At 38.6% G+C, this 18,795-nt stretch overlaps 1 protein-coding gene across 5 annotated transcripts in view; it reads left to right on the forward strand.

Moving 5' to 3' along the window:
• Positions 1-18,795, forward strand: part of exoc2 (exocyst complex component 2) — a 308,570-nt gene that overhangs the window by 178,757 nt on the left and 111,018 nt on the right. For 4 of the 5 annotated variants that reach the window (XM_072560529.1, XM_072560533.1, XM_072560530.1 and 1 more), the window contains 6 exons: positions 2,227-2,412; positions 4,410-4,534; positions 10,143-10,211; positions 10,325-10,482; positions 13,839-13,960; positions 17,749-17,810. In XM_072560529.1, the coding sequence (XP_072416630.1) occupies positions 2,227-2,412; positions 4,410-4,534; positions 10,143-10,211; positions 10,325-10,482; positions 13,839-13,960; positions 17,749-17,810 (722 nt within the window). The remainder of the gene's footprint in view (positions 1-2,226; positions 2,413-4,409; positions 4,535-10,142; positions 10,212-10,324; positions 10,483-13,838; positions 13,961-17,748; positions 17,811-18,795) is intronic. The other variant, XM_072560532.1, reaches the window with a different exon arrangement.

Here is an 18,795-nt window from a genome sequence, read left to right on the forward strand (position 1 = left end):
TCCTTGTGAGCAAACCTAAATGGTATTTGTCAGCAAGCTTTTGTCTGCAGGGAACATTAGAGCTGAGTCTTCACCTGTCTGCTCTTAGTGAGATACCTACGGCACTCCTCTTGATAGCAAGGAGCTTGTGACCGATTTCATTCCATCCTTCAAAACTTTCGGTCACTCTCAGACACACCCTTCCCTTGTCAACCTTCTGCAAGGACTGTTTCCTCTGGCTCACCCTGGTCCACTCCTCCTCCAATGTCAACACGTTTCCACGGCATCTTCCCCTGCAACCGCAGAAGGTGTGACACCTGCCTGTTGACTTGCTGCTTCCTCACCATTCAAGGCCCCAAACAGATCTTCAAGTGCTTTAAGTGCAATTCACTCAATCTGTACAGTATTTGCTGCTATCAATGACCGAGCTGTATGTAGCAACTTAAACTTCAACAGAAAGCACAACTAAAACTGTAGATCTGTGTGAGCCTGATTCGACTACCCATGCTTCTTTTGTCTAATTAAAAACAAAATGAAGTAATTTACACTGCTTTCCACAGAGCAGAGACCTTGACACCAGGTTTACAACACTACCCTTCAACAGAACGAGGACAGACTAATCCCTCTTAAAGGCACATATCATCATAGTGTGAAACCAAAAGAGAAAATGCTGGAAAATCTCAGCAGGTCTGGCAGCATCTGTAAGGAGAGAAAAGAGCTGACGTTTTGAGTCTAACTGACCCTTTGTCAAAGTTTTGACAAAGGGTCAGTTAGACTCAAAACGTCAGCTCGTTTCTCTCCTTACAGATGCTGCCAGACCTGCTGAGATTTTCCAGCATTTTCTCTTTTGGTTTCAGATTCCAGCATCCGCAGTAATTTGCTTTCATCATAGTGCAATCTGACTAATGCCTTGTTTAGCTTTAACAAGACTTTCCTATCTTTATACTCCAGTCCCTTTGAAGTAAAGTTTGCCTCCCCTGTTACTCAGGTGAATGTAAGCTTTTTCTGATTCATACTGGAACTCAATGATTTGAGGTTGCGTTGACTTTTTGGATTGAATGTGATGAAGTTTGATCAGTTCCCTAGCTGTTCTGTGGATTATCTCCATGTCTGTGAGTAATTTGCCAGAGGTGAATTGCAGTTTGCAACAAGAAAAGTGGCTAAGAGGGGTTTGTGTGAGAACAGTGTTCACAGATTATCACTCATTTGCATCCTCCTATTCGTTATTGGACAAACTCCACATCCAGGCTTTCACTGAAACACCACGACAAATTTTCTAAATTACAAATTGTTTATGAAAATTTGCACATCAGTTTATTTACAAAGTTCCATGATCTCATCAGTAATAATGCTGCAGTAAATTGCTGGGCAGATCACTGATAAAGCTGTACTTCCCATTTGGTTGACACCTATATTACAGTCGAGAGTGTGGCTTCCTGATGAAGTGCTTTTGCCCAAAACGTCAACTCTCCTACTCCTCTAATGCTGCCTGACCTGCTTTGCGTTTCCTTCACCACACTCTGGACTCTAATCTCCTGCATTTTCAGTCCTCACCTTCATCTATTTTACAGTGTTAATTAACAAAGTTGAACTTGAAGAAAATTATTTGTATTTTGATTTTAAATAAGTTTAATTAATATTGCTCTTTTAAACTGAAGATCTTTTGTACTTTAAATGAAATTGTTTCATTTTACAAAGGTTAACATTTTTGTGGAGCATTTATTTCGATAAGAAAGCTATCACCCCTATATGATCCTAAGAAGTGACCTACCTATTTAGTCTTGGTAATGGGTCCTAAAGCTTTTTACTATGGTATCAGATTTTGGAAGCAAGATTTCTTGTCATGGATTAATTTTACTTGTATGAAACAGTATTCATTAATCTTTCCTTTCTTGCTGGAATCTGTGGATAGAAGGGCATTATTAATTTTTTTTGTTTGAAATGCAACCATCTTCTACATTTCACATCATAGTTTTCTATGTTTTATTTTCAAAACGCCGCAGTATATGTTTTAAAATGGCAATTGAATAACAGCATTTGTGCTATTTTTGAAGCTATTTTCAAATGATAAACTGTCATCTCTGAATAACTTAGTCTTCTGTCTGACAGCTGTACTTGACACATTAATGAATACTGTGCAGGCTTGATATTTGGCAGTTATGAGACCTCTACTGTATATATCACCCAAATTAAACACGAATCTTATGTAAGACAGTGCCAAACTGACTATTCTGTTTGTTTTCATAGGTTCAACCATGCTACTTGGCCCAATGCTGGATTTGGACAGTGATGTGCGACCTTCTCCAATCAGTCGCTTGACTCAAGCTGGTTCAGTGAAAAGGGCCAGCAGTTTCCAGTCTTCTCGGGATGACTGTAAACACTGCCGAACATTTTTCTATATATCATACACATTCATTCAGGGATCCTATCTAAGTACCTGTGCTATGAAAGTTCTTTCCTCTATGGATTGCTTTGTGTAAAATCTATTAGTAGGGCTATTAATCTGGATTTGGAACAATGTTAAGATGACCAATGAACTGAGAATGAACCATTGTATATGAGATAATATTTGGTTTTTTTCTCCCTCATTTAAAGGAGTAGAAAAAATCTTCAGTTATTTCTTTAACAGGATTTTTCAGCAGTACAATTTGTAGGGTGAGCTGTTTGCAATATATCATGAGTGAATGATCATGATTACCTTTGCAACAAAATCTTATTTTCCTTTGGTTCTGTCTCAATTCTCTTTCTGTCACTTCTACGTGTCTTCCTTTCACTTTAAGGACACACCACAAATGAAAGGGTTATTTGAGAAACAGTAAAGGGTCTGGTAGGTTTGAAAACTTAACTGTCCTGAAAATGAATTTAATATTTCACCTGACTGTCATCTGAATGATAATTTGGTACAATAGTTATGAAAAAATGCACATTTTTGTGAGATTTGTTTCAGTCCTATAGAACAATTTTAGTGACTTGTTTTTGGGGATTCAATTCAATTCACTTCAATTCATTCTATCTCCTTTAGATTTGACTAAGAAGGATCACGTGTCTGTCAATTGTGGTATCTTCTCCCTGATCATATGCTGTCTAAAATATCTGCTGTGTATTAGGAAAAGGTTCTGTTCTACATAAGTGTTTTTTGACACTTGGGATATTATTTTTTAAAACATTTTACCCACATGAAAATGTGCAAAGAACCTGTATGATAACAAGGTAACATGTTAAAGCTCCAGTCTCTGAAGACACAGTTTGGTTTGTTTTGACCCCCCCCCCCCCCCCCCCCCCCCCCCCCCCCCTCAAATAAGCCCAGTTTGTAGTACAGAAGCAAAAAAAAAGAAGCAGGTTCTCCCAAGAGATGAAGCAAAATTAGTTTGGAGTCTCTACACATCATTTGTATGTATTTTCTGGCATCCAGCTTAAAATAGAATTTAAAGAGGCCAGAAATATGCCACGCTAGCATTAGAGACACACAAAAATAATGCAGAGTTGCTACTTTTAGGTGAAGTGAAAAGTGTAAGTTTTGTTTTCCAACATTGAAGCCAAGTGATATTTTTCTTATTACTGTTCAATCTGATGCGCAACCAAAGTGATAAACCTGATGATTTCTAACCTAATAATGCAACCTGCCTCAGGTCATTGACTATCAAGTTAAAAAGTTAGTATTTCAATAAACAAGACACTTTCCATTATTAAAGTTCTTCATTTAAAAATTATTGAGCTGTAAAGTAATGTGCATCTATGAAGCACATAACCATACATCAGATATTTAATTCTATTGTCATTCAACTATTTTTAAATTGTTACTGCTCAGTGCTGTATGACTCTCTATAACTGAGCTATTTTAAATATATCAAAATCTGATGGAGTTGAGCTCAACCCTTCCAATTTTAGGATGGGACTCCTTTGTAGACAGGTCTGAATTCAAATATCTTGTCAAACTTCACTACAGTTACTGATTTGCATGATGTAAACACCTTTTTACTGAAGTAGTGGATTTGAACAGTAATCAAGCTAATTTTGAATTTAATTAGATGGGGGAGAAAAAGCATGTATACCAATTTATAATTTCTGAGATACAGAATACATGACAAAAGTAATGCATTGGTTTTCACAGTGAAAATTGGTTCCATTGAAAAGGGATATTTTATCCTTTTTTGAATCAAAATACATTACTTTTCTCTGTCTCAATTATGTATCTGCATTACAATGCCACTGATTAGATTGGAGCAGGGTAACTGAGATTTCCAGTTTTATTTTTAATAAATATGTTACCAGGGTATAAGTGACATGAAGTGCTAACCATGTATTCTGAGCATTATCTGAAGACAGGAAGGAAGCTTGTGCATTAAAGTTGTGTCTTAAAAAAGTAGTTGTTGTTAAACTGCATATTTACAAATAATCACTTTCTAAATTCAAGTTTCTTTTTCTTGCAGCTTGGCGTTTTAAAGCCCCTCAGCCTGTCACCTTTGTTGACAATCTGACAGAAATTGTCATAAGTCAATTGCCCAATTTCTGGAAGCTTTGGATATCTTACGTGAATGGCAGCCTTTTCAGTGAGGTATATTGTGTTGCTTAACCTTGATTAATTTAAGACCTTTATGTAGTGCATAACATGATTAAAATTGCCTGAGCAGACGCTCTGAAAGATTTTTTGAAGAAAATAATTCTGAAAAAATTATGCTCCATGCATTATTTACCAGGCCACACTTTTGGAATCAGGACTCCAAATCGCTAGGCTGTATAAGTATTTGAGTTATGCATTCTCTTAATGATTTTTTGTAGACTAGATTAGATGACTTAGTGTGGAAACAGGCCCTTCGGCCCAAGAAGTCCACACCGACCCTCCGAAGAGCAACCCACCCAGACCCATTCCCCTACATTTACCTCTTCACCTAATACTATGGGCAATTTAGCATGGCCAATTCACCTAACCTGCACATTTTTGGACTGTGGGAGGAAACCGGAGCACCCGGAGGAAACCCACGCAGACACGGGGAGAATGTGCAAACTCCACACAGACAGTTGCCTGAGGTGGGAATTGAACCCGGACCTCTGGAGCTGCGAGGTAGCAGTGCTAGCTACTGTGCCACCGTGCCACCCATTAGCTAAGGCAGAGTGTAGCAGGACCAGACATACCAGCAGGTCCAGATTTGATTGCCAGTCAGAACTGAGGGAGCTAATATCAGCCAAGCACTAAATTTGGCAGCAGTGTCCCAGGGTTCAGCAGAAAATAAGCCAACCTTCCTGCATTTTTAAGGTGAAGTGAGCAACTTCTCTGGCAAATTGAAGTTCATTTTATGTCTTGCTTATCGTAACAAACAGGGGCTGAATTGTGAAAAGAAGTTGGAAGACTTGGCACTGTTTGCAACTGTAAACAGAAGAGTTTTGGGACATATGATATTGCTTTTAGATAGAGTCACATTGGAACACTAAGGTGATGGCTGTGCAGTAATTAAAAAGAAAATACTGTTGCTGCTGTAAGAAGTAGTTGCAGGTGTCATGCTGTACCATAGTTACCTGCTGAATGTTACCTGCCCCCATTTATCTCTGTGCCCATACATATGTTTCTACATCAGATGAGAAATCAATCACTAAGGAAGATGGACAGTGTTTAAATCATTAAGAATGTAGGTAGATGGCTGGCAGTGGATGTGGCTGCCTTATCCCCTCACCCCATCACTGTTATGAAATTTTTATGTTGTAAAATGGGATGTAATGATGATAAAATCTCTAGTTCTTAGGCCAAATTTTAGAAAAATAAAACAAAAGTATTATAGATACTGGAAACCTGAAACAAACTCAGCAGGTGTGGCAACATTTGGAGAGTGAAACAGCGTTAGTGATTTGACTCTTCTTAAGAATCCTGAAGAGGAGACATATTGAACTGGAAACATTAACTCTGTTTCCAATTCTGTTTATGTATTTGGCACCCTTTACTGCGTAGCTGGAGAGCCGGGGTTGTATGACTCTGAATTCCTGATGTGGTGAAATCACTATTATTTGGTCAGTTAATTGATTTCATTGGTCTTTTTCATAGCCCATGGTGGCGGCAGAATAATCGAACATTCTTTTTGACACATTTTATGAGGTCTCCCATTGATGGAAATTTTGAAAACAGAAAGCATTGGAAAAACCTACTAGGTCAGGCAGCATCTGTCAAGAGAAAGAAAGTTAACATTTCAGATCCTTATCTTACAGCTAAACTGGAAAAAGTTGGAACTCTAACAGGCTTTAAGAATGTACGGAAGTGGGGAAAGAATAGTGGGATGGAAGGAAGAAAAACATGTCAGTGAGAGGGTAGACAGTGGAGAAATGGTGCAATTACAAAGGAAAGGGTAATGGGATAATTGTGGGATAAAGAAAGCAAAAGGCTTAGTGGAAGTGTAAATGAGAATGGCTGGGTTGTTAATAACAGCTGCTGCCTGAGATATAGTAGCAGTGGTTATGATCTGAAAATGTTAAAAACGAGTCTAAGCTCGAATGCTTGTACCTGTCTGTGTTTTAACTGTATGCCCTTCTCCTAACATGATCCCTTCTGCTTTAGGACTACATAGTGTCACTTTGCAGGACGACTCTCTTCAACCTGTAACTATGATCCTGCATTTCCGTTTGCCTATTATATCAATTCTCTGCCCTACTCCCACCCTGATCTCTCTCTCTCTCTCTCTCTCTCTCTCTCTCTCTCTCTCTCTCTCTCTCTCTCTTGGCCTCCTGTAATGTTCCAGTGAAGCTCAAGGAACAGCACCTCATTTTTCGATTAGACTCTTTTACAGCCCGTCAAACTCAAAATGGAGTTCAACAGTTTTGAATAACATCTGCCCCCATTTTTATTCCAATGGCAACTGTTGGTAACTATTCTGCATTGCCCAATTACAGCTCTAGACCCATCTTTGTTTCTTTAATTGTCCCATTGCCATATTCTTTTGCTGTTCATTATCATCTATCTTGGTATTTGACTCTCATTTTCCACCTGACCACAATGCATTCATTTTGGCTCATTCATCCTCTTCCTTCTTTCCCAGCCTCTGTACATCATTCAAAATGTGTTATGTCAGTTATTGTTTTCCAGTTTAGATGAAAAGCTAAATCTCCTTGAAGCATAAGTATTTCTTCTCTCGCTCTAAAAGGTGCCTGATCTTCTCATTTTTCCAGCACTGTTTTTTTAACCACTTTTTTTTGCTTTTGTATGAAGCAGCCAATTTGATTCTCATCAAAACCACCAGTTTTCCTGAGCTCTATAGCAGTTTAAATCAATTTCTAGCAATTTTCCCCGTGTCTGCTTGGGTTTCCTCCAGGTGCTCCGGTTTCCTCCCACAGTGCAAAGATGGGCATGTTAGGTGGATAGGTCTCTCAACGAAACCATGAGCTCCTTGCATTGACACATTTTAGATTGTGTGTTTCGAAGAAAAAAATTGCTAAACGGTTTAATTGAATGTTTTGAGCCAACACATGCTGAAGTAAGGTGAAATGAGATGAGGAAACATCATTGTGATTCTAGATTCCATGTAGTTAAAACATTGCAGATGACTTTGAGATAAACCTTCACAATTTTATTAAATTGCTACATTTGTATTGAAGTTATAATTAGGCCTGTACAGTTGTACAGAATATATTCAGTTACTACAGCAAGACATGATAAATTGTACCATTTGTACCTGCTGCATTGCTGCAGCATGTAAGTAGGTAGGGAAAACACCCTAAACATTAATGTTGATCACTTGTATGATATTTCTTTTGGTCTTGAGCTTTAATGACTGACTGACTGACTGAGAACATGAATGTTGAGGAAGCAGCTGTAGTATAATGTAAGGAATTTCAAACTCATAAAGGGTTCTTTTTTTGCATTTTGTGGCCATCACCTGAAAAAACAGACAAGAGAGCTGAAATGATCAGAGCTCGCTCATGTGCAAAAAGAAACCAGGAGGAAGATGGCAGCCAGAAAATCTTGGAAGCCAAATGTTAGAGGAAAATGTAATTTTTTTTAAAAAGCTTCTTGGATGATGTTCAATAATTTCTTTTAGATGGACAAGGAGCAGAAAAATGTATGTGCCAACACGATCATTCAATTTTTAAAAAATCTACTTTCAAATCAAAAAATGTTAACTTTCTTGATTAACTATTCTCTTGACTGTTTCTTTATCTTTCTCTTCAGTTGATGATATGTTAACCACCCCTCCCCATCGTATCTTTGGCCATTTTTAAACCAAATTAATTTCACACTACACAATTTTAAGTTGTACTTTAAACACAAGAATTCATTTCTTTTTGCTGGAATTCAAAACTTCAACTTGTCTGGAGGGACTATCACTTCATTGTACAATTTCTAGATCTAGAACTAATATTTTCTTTACATTTATATATTTCCCTTGGCTTGGCCTTCCAGGATTTGCTGGCTGCCACAGTGTGGAGAAAGCACTGACCATGAAAATCCTGCCAACAATTAAAGTTTGTGTTTAGTTTTTATAATTAAGCTGGCAGCAAAAGATGTGTGTGTTGGTCATTCATATATGAGGGCATTGCTAGCACTTGATTGTTGGTTGAGTCATTTATCAGTGCCATCTCTTTTTCAAGAGTAAACTGACTATCTCGTGGGGGCAGGAAGTAAGGGGGTCTGTTTGGGGCCTCAATCGTACTATGATGATGCGCAAAGTAGTTAGAGGTCAAGTCACTGCTCTGGGCCATACTCCATGGTCCAAGATTTGAACCAGGTTAATAAGCAGTACTGTGAGGAACTGTTAACTGTTGATGAACTTGGCTGGCTTAAGAGTGGATCCTGGCACTGGGACCTGGCATCCTGCTCACTAAGCTCCAAAAACACTGCAAGCCAATTCTTAGCAGACAGGGTGGTCCATAGATGGACATGCAACACAGAGTGTTCTGTGCTGGTAGGCTAAACAGTTTTAGCTGGTTCAGCCTTCTCTGTGTACTTGTGGCTATGAAAGCCTTAATTCGATCAGCAGCGACTTGTAGGACTTGAGTGTCTAGCAGTGTGGAGGAAGAATGCACATATCAGCGCAAACAAGCATTTGCAGATTTCTCAGGAACTTGAATCAGATATTTTTAAATGTGAAGATGGATTTCTTTGTCAGATGATTAACTGATTGCTTTGAATGTTGTAGAATACTCTGTACCTATGTGCTATTTTTGTACAAGTAAATTAAAGTTTACAAGCCATACCTTTAATAAGTGATAACCTGTTGCTATCATGAAGAAATGTTTGATTATATTTTTACTGTTCTGATTAACATGACTTAAAAGTCTGTTCTTGACTAAGATATTGGTCTGAGTTATGGATAGGGACAAGCATTTTAGCATAATGTTCACTGATCCTCTGATTAAAAAGGGCACACAGCGATAATACATTGGGGACTGACTTAAAAAGGTAAGGTTCATCCCAGCCAATTTTATGGTCAGCCGTTGAGGAGACCTAGCAGTGACAGATCTCATTAACTGGTGTGTCTACAAGAACTCCTTGGCTATTAGATCAAGGCAAGTCTAGGCCTTTTGGTCAGGGAATGATTGAGACTTAAGTGTGTGCTGAGAATAGTGGAGGGCTTTGGAAGCTGGAGTGGCACAGGTTATGATAAGAGAGCGACAAAGGTGAGGAGGACAAGCAGGGGATCTCGTGGGTGGGAGAGAAGATAGTGAGCCAATGACTTGTCCTAATTTGTTGCCCCGCCAAGCATCTAGTGTTGTGGGTGGGCCACAAAACCCATCCTCACTCCTCAATTTTGTTTCTGAGGTTGAGATAAACCAAACTGTTAGATTTATATCTAACCATTCTGTTTAATTCTTCCTTCAAAACATAAGTTTCTTACATTTTAAAATGTTTTATCCTCAGAACAGCAGAAACAAAACACTGCAATATAAGCTCTGATCAATTTATTTTGCTTTTTGGTGCCTTTTGTATGAATACTTAGCAGAGAGAACTGTTGACAGAACTGTTAGAATTGCTCATAAGTGACCAGTAGGTGTCAGTAAGTGTTCAGTGAATGTTATGGATTTATGGCATTACTTCAGAACTCTAATGCATTTTAAGTCTGTACAGTAATGGTATGCAATATTCTGAAAATAGCTTCTGTTTTTGTGGAGTAGCTTTTTTTTTCTTATTGGAACTTACATATTAGCCCTATGGCCTGTGTTTAATCTTTATCTTGTGACTAAAGACAGGTGAAAAATCTGGTTCAGTTGAGAAATTTAAGAAAAATGCAAGATCGCGGCAAAATGACTTCAAGGTACAAAAAAATTATTTAATTTATTTATTTTCTAATAGTAAGCTGTTTTATTATTTTTAAACGAGAGAAAAGAACCCCTTTATACTAACAGAAGTGATACTTTGTTCTGATAGAAAATGATTCAAGAGATCATAAATTCACTTGTGAAACTTATTCGAGGAGCTCTTCTTCCATCCAGCCTAGCTGAGGTTGAGCTCAGGCAATATGGAGGATGGGAATCAAAAATGGAACTTTCAGGCCAGTGGTTAACCCACATTATTCATACTATGAGGTAAGCAATGACTTTAAGTGGGTGATGTTGCTATCTGATGGTGAAATTATACATGTACATTGCTCCAATTTGAAACATGAACAGCAGAGAATTTATATTTTGACAACCTCTACGTTATCGGGGAAACAAAAATATTTGTTCATGTGTAACTATAACATTCCCATTCTTTGCTGCATGTTACATTTCTCAAGCACAGCACTAGTCAGTTAAGTTTCTGAATCTGTCGCGGCTTAAAAGATCATGTCAAAAGTTTCATACCACAGAACCACAATGGTCCAGTTTCAAATTATCCAGTCAAAAGGTAATTTCTATGAGAGTGTGGTTCCCTTGAGTTTCTCAACGGTCCCTCTAATCTTTCTCAACTCACCGTCTGTACTTAATCATTGGCAGGTAGCCTGTTCCTACATCTCCAGGAGGCTTGCTGAATTCAGCTGCTGAGAAATATGTACAGGGCTTCATATTGGCTGTGCTCGGACATTCCACATAATGGCATGAAGCTACGATTAACAGATAGTGGCATGGCAGATTGAACATGGGTGTATATTTCTCAAAACATTCACAGACTTATTCGCACTTTGACTTCATAAAACAAGAAATATTAGGAGCATAACACAGTTTCATCATCATGAAAACACTATCAGTAGTTTTTTCATTTTTTTAAAAAGAAATTGTTAAATTAATTTTTGAATACCTCTTTCTTTCCTTCCTTTAGTTTGTTAATTTATGTATAATGCAAATCCAGTGATTTTTAGATTAAATTCCCTATAGTGTGGAAACAGGCCCTTCGGCCCAACCAGTCCACACCGACCCCCCGAAGAGTAGCCCACCCAGACCCATTTCCCTCTGACTAATGCACCTAACACTAAGGGCAGTTTAGCATGGCCAATTCACCTGACCCTCACTTCCAATTCACCTAGCCCTCACTTCTTTGGACTGTGGGAGGAAACCCACGCAGACATGGGGAGAATGTGCAAACTCCACACAGGCAGTCAGCCAAGGCTGGAATCGAACCTGGGACCCTGGTGCTGTGAGGCAGCAATGCTAACCACTGAGCCACCATGCCACCCACGCATGTCTGGAGTTTATCTAATTAGGGAAAGTATTTAGTATTATATAAGGATCTTGTACACCCTAAACTATCTGTGAGGAAGGCAATAATTCCAGTTCAGCTTTTGATTTGGATGAGGGAACCGGGGGCATTCTAGCGAAGTTTGCCGATGATACAAAGTTAGGTAGACAGGCAGGTAGTACTGAGGAAGTGGGGAGGCTACAGAAGGATCTAGACAGGTTGGGAGAGTGGTCCAGGAAATGGCTGATGGAATTTAACGTGAGCAAGTGCGAGGTCTTGCACTTTGGCAAAAAGAATAAAAGCATGGACTACTTTCTAAATGGTGAGAAAATTAATAAAGCCAAAGCACAAAGGGATCTGGGAGTGCTAGTCGAGGATTCTCTAAAGGTAAACATGCAGGTTGAGTCTGTGATTAAGAAAGCGAATGCAATGTTGTCTCTTATCTCAAGAGGGTTGGAATATAAAAGCAGAGATGTACTTCTAAGACTTTATAAAGCTCTGGTTAGGCCCCATTTGGAGTACTGTGTCCAGTTTTGGTCCCCACACCTCAGGAAGGACATACTGGCACTGGAACGTGTCCAGCGGAGATTCACACGGATGATCCCTGGAATGACAGGTCTAGCATATGAGGAACGGCTGAGGATACTGGGATTGTATTCGTTGGAGTTTAGAAGATTAAGGGGAGATCTAATAGAAACGTACAAAATAATACATGGCTTTGAAAAGGTGGATGCTAGAAAACTGTTTCTGTTAGGCGAGGAGACTAGGACCCGTGGACACAGCCTTAGAATTAGAGGGGGTCATTTCAGAACGGAAATGCGGAGACATTTCTTCAGCCAGAGAGTGGTGGGCCTGTGGAATTCATTGCCACGGAGTGCAGTGGAAGCCGGGACGCTAAATGTCTTCAAGGCCGAGATTGATAGGTTCTTGTTGTCTAGAGGAATTAAGGGCTATGGGGAGAATGCTGGCAAGTGGAGCTGAAATGCGCATCAGCCATGATTGAATGGCGGAGTGGACTCGATGGGCCGAATGGCCTTACTTCCACTCCTATGTCTTATGGTCTTATGGTCTTATGATTACTAAATATACTCAAGTAATAGTTGATCTCATGTAAAAGTCGACCCCTACTTTTGGCCAGTAATCTGTAATTTTCCGTATATGTCGTGTAAACATCCCAGCCTATCCAACCTATCTTTAAAACTCAAACCTTATATTCCTGGTAGCATCTTTTTAAATCTTTTCTGCACCCTCTCCTAGTTCTTCACAGATAACAGATCAACAGTTTGAGTCAATGTGCCGGCTGTCACGTTCCACTCCGGCCTTCCAGTCTCCTGGTTGTTCCATTCTGCTCCCAGTCTTCCAGACCACTGGCTGTTGTGTTCTGCTCTGTTTTCAGAATTATCATAATTTTTTTTTTATTCATTCAGAGATCAGTTGGGCTTCTGCTAATGATATGCTATGAGTTTTGATGGGCATGAATTTCAGCTCCTCAAAGGTAGCATCCATGTAATAGTCGGCCCCATAAATTTAACCTGAAAATGTCGTCAAAAACAATCAACTATTACTCAAGTATATACAGTATTTATTATGTGTGATAACTAGAAATGCTAGTTGTTATGTGTGAAATGTATGTGCCTATTTTAAACTATCATACTGTTTTGAAAAATTTCCATTAATTAAAACAAAATATTTAATTAACCATTTGTCAAGTATGTTTATTTACTTGTATTAAATTAGCATCAAGTGAAATCAACTCGAGTTATCACTTTTGTTTTAAGTGTCTCTGTTTTCCTTGTGGCACAGACCATATTAAAGATACCAGTTTTGGATCATCAGGGACTCAATCATGCAGAAACAGTAACTGAACATTATTCTCATTTGTTACCAAGTACCTATGCTTAACTGCACAGCTAAAGATATCCGTTTGAATTTTCAAGTGCAAACTTGCCATTTCATTGTACCAGTGTGCAATCACATAAGCATTTGTAATTTTTCCTTCGGCATCAGTAAACATTACACCTTTCTATTAGAATGAGTGAGATTTTTTGCAATCACATTTGACTGTCTGTTCAACCTTGATCATGACCCCACCTTTTGTAAAAATCTGTGGGTTCCACTTTCTGTGATTCATTCTCGGTTCCTTTGAGGTTGATAATATTATTTTGTAACTTAATTTAACTTTATTGCAAACAATACTGAACAGGCTTTCATAATTATGCAGTCAATTTGTTGTTGAATTTAAGATTTCATTTTATTCCTAATCTATTTATTTTTGATTGAATTACAGACTTAACTATGAGTCTTTGACAGCATTGGAAATACCAAATGATCTTCTGCAAGCAATTCAAGAGCTAATTTTAGATTTACGAGTCCATTGTTTAATCATTACATTGCAGCAGACAGCTGATGGTAAGAATAAAGGGCATACCTTTTAATTTCTCCTATCCTATTCTTATTCCCACTCCTGACCCTGAGTGAATCCTGACTTGTGTGGCTAATGTAAGGGCTGATTCTGAGCAAACTCGATCTCTGAAAACACTGGAAATTTCTCATTGGCTCCTGTCCATTGTTGTAATTTTGCCAGCATTTTAGTAGGAATTCCACCAAAACACTGATTTCACCATATTTCCAGCAAATTATGATACTGGATTTGGCAACACCTGCTAGGAGATCCCTTGTCTAAGTGCAGCAGAAAAGCGAAAGGAGTAGAGCGGAAACTTTTAAATACTTCAGTGCTAAATATTTACTATGTAAGTAAATGAAAATTGAAGCAGAAGAAGCACATTCAATTCTCTGATCACAAATCATATGATTAATCCCTAATTAATTCCTTAGTCATATGTTTTAAAAACTAATACAGCATATTGATTGGTTTTATTCAATAGGTATATATGCAAACAATGTGCTTGGTAAATATGCTTCACTACCAGAAATAAAAATTGCAAGCACAGTCAGTTTGTGACGTTGCATTGCCTACTGTTTGAAACTATTTAACGATAGTTTTTTTTCCTGATTAACCTAACCCATTTTGGCCATTTGTATTAAAGGATGAGCATTGCTAGAGCTTAGCTATTAGAAACATTTGCTTAGATATCTGTGGTTTTCTTTATTGGCACACTTAAAATTTTTAAATAAACTAAAGGTACAGAAATATCATTAATGTTGCTCACTGTGATGTGTATTGAATCATAGAAGCCTTATTATTAAAGCTTTTAAAGTACTGTCTGAATTCCTGTTTGTTGTTTTGGTTAATCACATTGTTACAATAACCACAGAAACCGATAACATTTAAATGAGATTCCAGTTAATAACTGAAAGAATGACCTATCAAAATTTTGCTTTTAGATTTTTACTGTAACAAATCACTAAATACACTCTTTTCTTTTTGTAGGTAACTTTTATTTTTATGCAGAAAAGAGATGCACCATTTAACTTCTAACAAAACCAAAAGTCTCCCAAAAGTTTCATATTACATTGTCCCTTAGATGGACACTACATCATCCTCCAGGAATTTATCTAAAGTTAATCTGATCCACAAAGGCTGGCTGGCTGGCTGGCTTGTTAGTTTCCCATCCAGGTAACTTCTGGATAGGGAACTGTCACTCAGACCAGAGATCTAACTCCTGGTGTGGCTCAGACCTGGTATACATATCACATGATACATGGAGATAGAATATGACGAGGAAGGGAAATGGAAGGACAGGAGAACCTCAGTAGATCTGTAGTTCGAGAAACAACAGTTAATGTTTCAAGCCATTTATAATACCTGTTCTTCAGATTTGCTGGCAGATGACACTAAAATTGGTGGTATAGAAGACAGTGAGGAAGATTTATCTAAAATTACAAAGGGATCTTGATCAGTTGGGCCAATGGGCTGAGGAGTGGCAGATGGACTTTAAATGTGAGGTTTTGCATTTTGGTAAAACAATCAACGTAGGACTTGTCTGGTTAATGGTTGGGCTCTGGGGAGTGTTATAGAACAGAGACACCTAGGGGTCAGGTACATAATTCAATGAAAGTTGCATCATGGGTACACAGATTGGCAAAGAAGGTGTGTGACATGTTTTGTCTTCAATGCTCAAACCATTGAGTATTGGAGTTGAGATGTTATGTTACCATTATACAGGATGTTGGTAAGGCCACATTTGGAGTACCGTTTATAGTTCTGATCACCCCACTACAGGAAGAATATCACTCCCTTGGAGAGGGTGCAGAGAAGATTAAAAAGGATGTTACCGGGAATAGAAGGTTTGAGTTATAAAATAGGTTGGATAGCCTGGAGCATAGGGGTGACCTTATAGAGGTTTATAAAATCATGAGGACAATAAACAAGGTGAATAGCAAAGGTCTTTTCTCTCGGATAGGCAAGTTCAAAACTACAGTGTGTAAATTCAAGGTGAGAGGAGAAATATTTAAAAGGGACTTGAAGGGCAATGTTTTCACACACTTATGTGCAAATGTGGCTACCTCTATCTCTCAGATTACTGCAAACCACTTGCAAAACATTTCTACACTACTGTCTGTCTGAGATATTTATGTTTTAAGAGATGGATGTAAGATATTTAAAGTAAGAAACAATGACAGATGTTAATGACAGATGTTCTGATTCCTTTTCTTAAGTGGTTTGCAACTCTGAGTGGGAGAGGTTTCTTCCTCACAGCAACGCAGGTAACCAAAGAATAGTTCTTCAATTGTGGCTATTATAACATGTAAAGGTTTGAATCCAGGATGGTACATATCAGAGCGTTCACTTCAGTAGAATTCAAACTGGCTTTTTAACCCCTGTCCTTGTGTGTTCTTCAAAGTGTGTCTACACTTTGCAACATAATTTTTAGGAGTCAGCTTGCTTTTGAGTAAGATATCATCAGCCCCTTGTCATCTTCTTAATCAATAAGATCACAGTCAGGTTTGTTCCTTGATATTTTGGTAAACAAGACAGAGAGTCTGAATTAATGGGTCATGTTCACATTGGAAAGATATAACGAGTGGAGTGCCACAAGGAAATCTCCAAGCATTTTGTTTATTTCATTTATTTCATCTCTATGCTAATTGATTGGAGGCGGAGTATAAAGTATCTAAATTTGTTGCTGGTACAAAAGTAGATTGGAATGAAAGTTGTGATGAGTACATGAGGAACCTTGGAATATTTGTGCAGTTCTAGTTTCCCCACTATAGGAAGGATGTTGTGAAACTTGAATGGGTTCAGAAAAGATCTACAAGGATGGTGACAGGGTTAGAGGATTTGTGCTATTGGGAGAGCCTGAATAGGCTGGGGCCGTTTTCCCTGAGGCATTGAAAGCTGAGAGGTGACCTTATAGAGGTTTCTAAAGTTTTATGAGGGGCATGGATAGGGTTAATAAGATAGGGTTTTCTCCTTGTGGTGGGGAAGTCCAGAACTGAAGGGCATAGGTTGAGGGCGAGCGGGGAAAAATTTAAAAAGGACCTAAGGGTAACTTTTTCACGTAGAGGATGATGCGTGTATGGAATGAGCTGCCAGGGGAAGTGGTGGAGGCTGGTACAACTCGACCATTTAAAAGGCATCTGGATGGATATCTGAATAGGAAGGGTTGAGAGAGATATGGACCAAGTGCTGGCAAATGGGACTAGTTTAGGTTAGGATACCTGGTCGACATGGATGACTTGGACCAAAGGGGTTATTTCCATGCTGTCCATTCTATGACTCTGAAAGGATAAGATATGAAGTGTTCTGGCTGGAGTTCAGTCTATCTTTGTTTTCTCCAAAGTTGGTGTACATAAATTTTTGGTTTTATTAGAATGGTATTGTTCATACTAGATTTGTTAAATTTGAACATAGCTTGGATGGCTGTCTTGTGATGCAGAGTGATGCCAACAGCATGAGTTCACTCCTGCACTGGCTGAGGTTACCAAGAAGGATTCTCCTTCTCAGTCTCTCCTCTTGCCTGAAGCAAGGTGACCCTCTGATTAAATCACCATCAGTTGTCTCTTTCTAATGAGAGAGCAGCCCTATGGTCCAGTAGGACATTGGTGATTTTACCTTTATTTACCTTCTCTAAATGTGTACCTTAAAGATGTTTTGGTAAGGAAATGAAAAACTTTCTTATGTCAGTTACATTGAAAACTATAATTCTTGAAATTGCGGTACAGATTAATCTCGATCTCAAATTGACACTTATCTTTCAAACTGAAACAAATCTTTATTTTCATACTCTGTTTAGATGTAAAGAGGCTTGCAGAAAAAGAAGACTGGATTGTTGACAATGAAGGGACTACCTCTTTGGTTAGTAATGATGGTCTGACTATTTTAAACCTCCACTTGTAGATTAAAATAGTGTTGATTATTGATTAAAAATAAAGGTTGAATGTAGTTTTCCAAAGGAATGGCCCAGAGGGACCAGATTCCACTGACAATAATCTCTTTAATGTTACCCATTACACTGCCAGTGATTTTTCCAGCTCAAGTTCAATCTGATCTGTCACAATTGCTTCCATCAGGGGAAACTGGAAAGAAGTCTCCATAGTATCGGAGCATTGATACAGACCAAGGCATGTTCCTTTGTTTCAGCACTTGCTGCCAGATTTCACAATGTAAATTGTTTAAAGGTCCCAAAGCCAGTTTGACCACAACAGAGTAAAAAGAATTGTCCACAATAACGGTAGAGTGACATGTCAGTTGGCAAGGTGGTAGTCTACCAGGGTGTTATGGGGGCATGGCTGCAGTGAGAGGTAAGTGGGTGGGCTGGTGTCAGCCTAGGTATGTTGGGTCAAGTTGGGTGGAGTATCGGACTGGCGTGTGAAGTGGATAGTGTTCCGTCTGGGGTGGGGGTGGGGGTGGGGGTAGGTGTGGTGTTATTGGGTCAGCAGTAGGCAGAGATTTCCAGAGTTCAGTGGGTATAGTTGGGGGAATATGGGGAGAATCCAGGTCTGTGGTGAATAAGGTTTTTAGTTTAATTGTTCCCCAGGAGTTAGAGCAGGTTTTAATCCTCTATCTTCTCCTGAGTAATAATTAAGTTTAAGTGAATTAGAAAGTTCCAAACTCTGACTTTAAGGAGCTTTCTTGGAGGGTTTCAGGCAGAGCAGATTTTCACATTGGAATTTTTAATTTCCCAGGCAATTCCCTCGGAATTAACTGTGTGTAAAGAATTACATGTGGTCCAGACATGCATCTCTAATAACAACTGTCTGGCCATTGACTTTTTAGGGTCAATGTCTTTCAGAGTTTTGAATGGTCTATCATTTTATCTTTTCTTTTTTTTGTACCTTTT

Source organism: Chiloscyllium punctatum, chromosome 41 (assembly GCF_047496795.1).
Source record: "Chiloscyllium punctatum isolate Juve2018m chromosome 41, sChiPun1.3, whole genome shotgun sequence".
Classification (NCBI taxonomy): domain Eukaryota; kingdom Metazoa; phylum Chordata; class Chondrichthyes; order Orectolobiformes; family Hemiscylliidae; genus Chiloscyllium; species Chiloscyllium punctatum.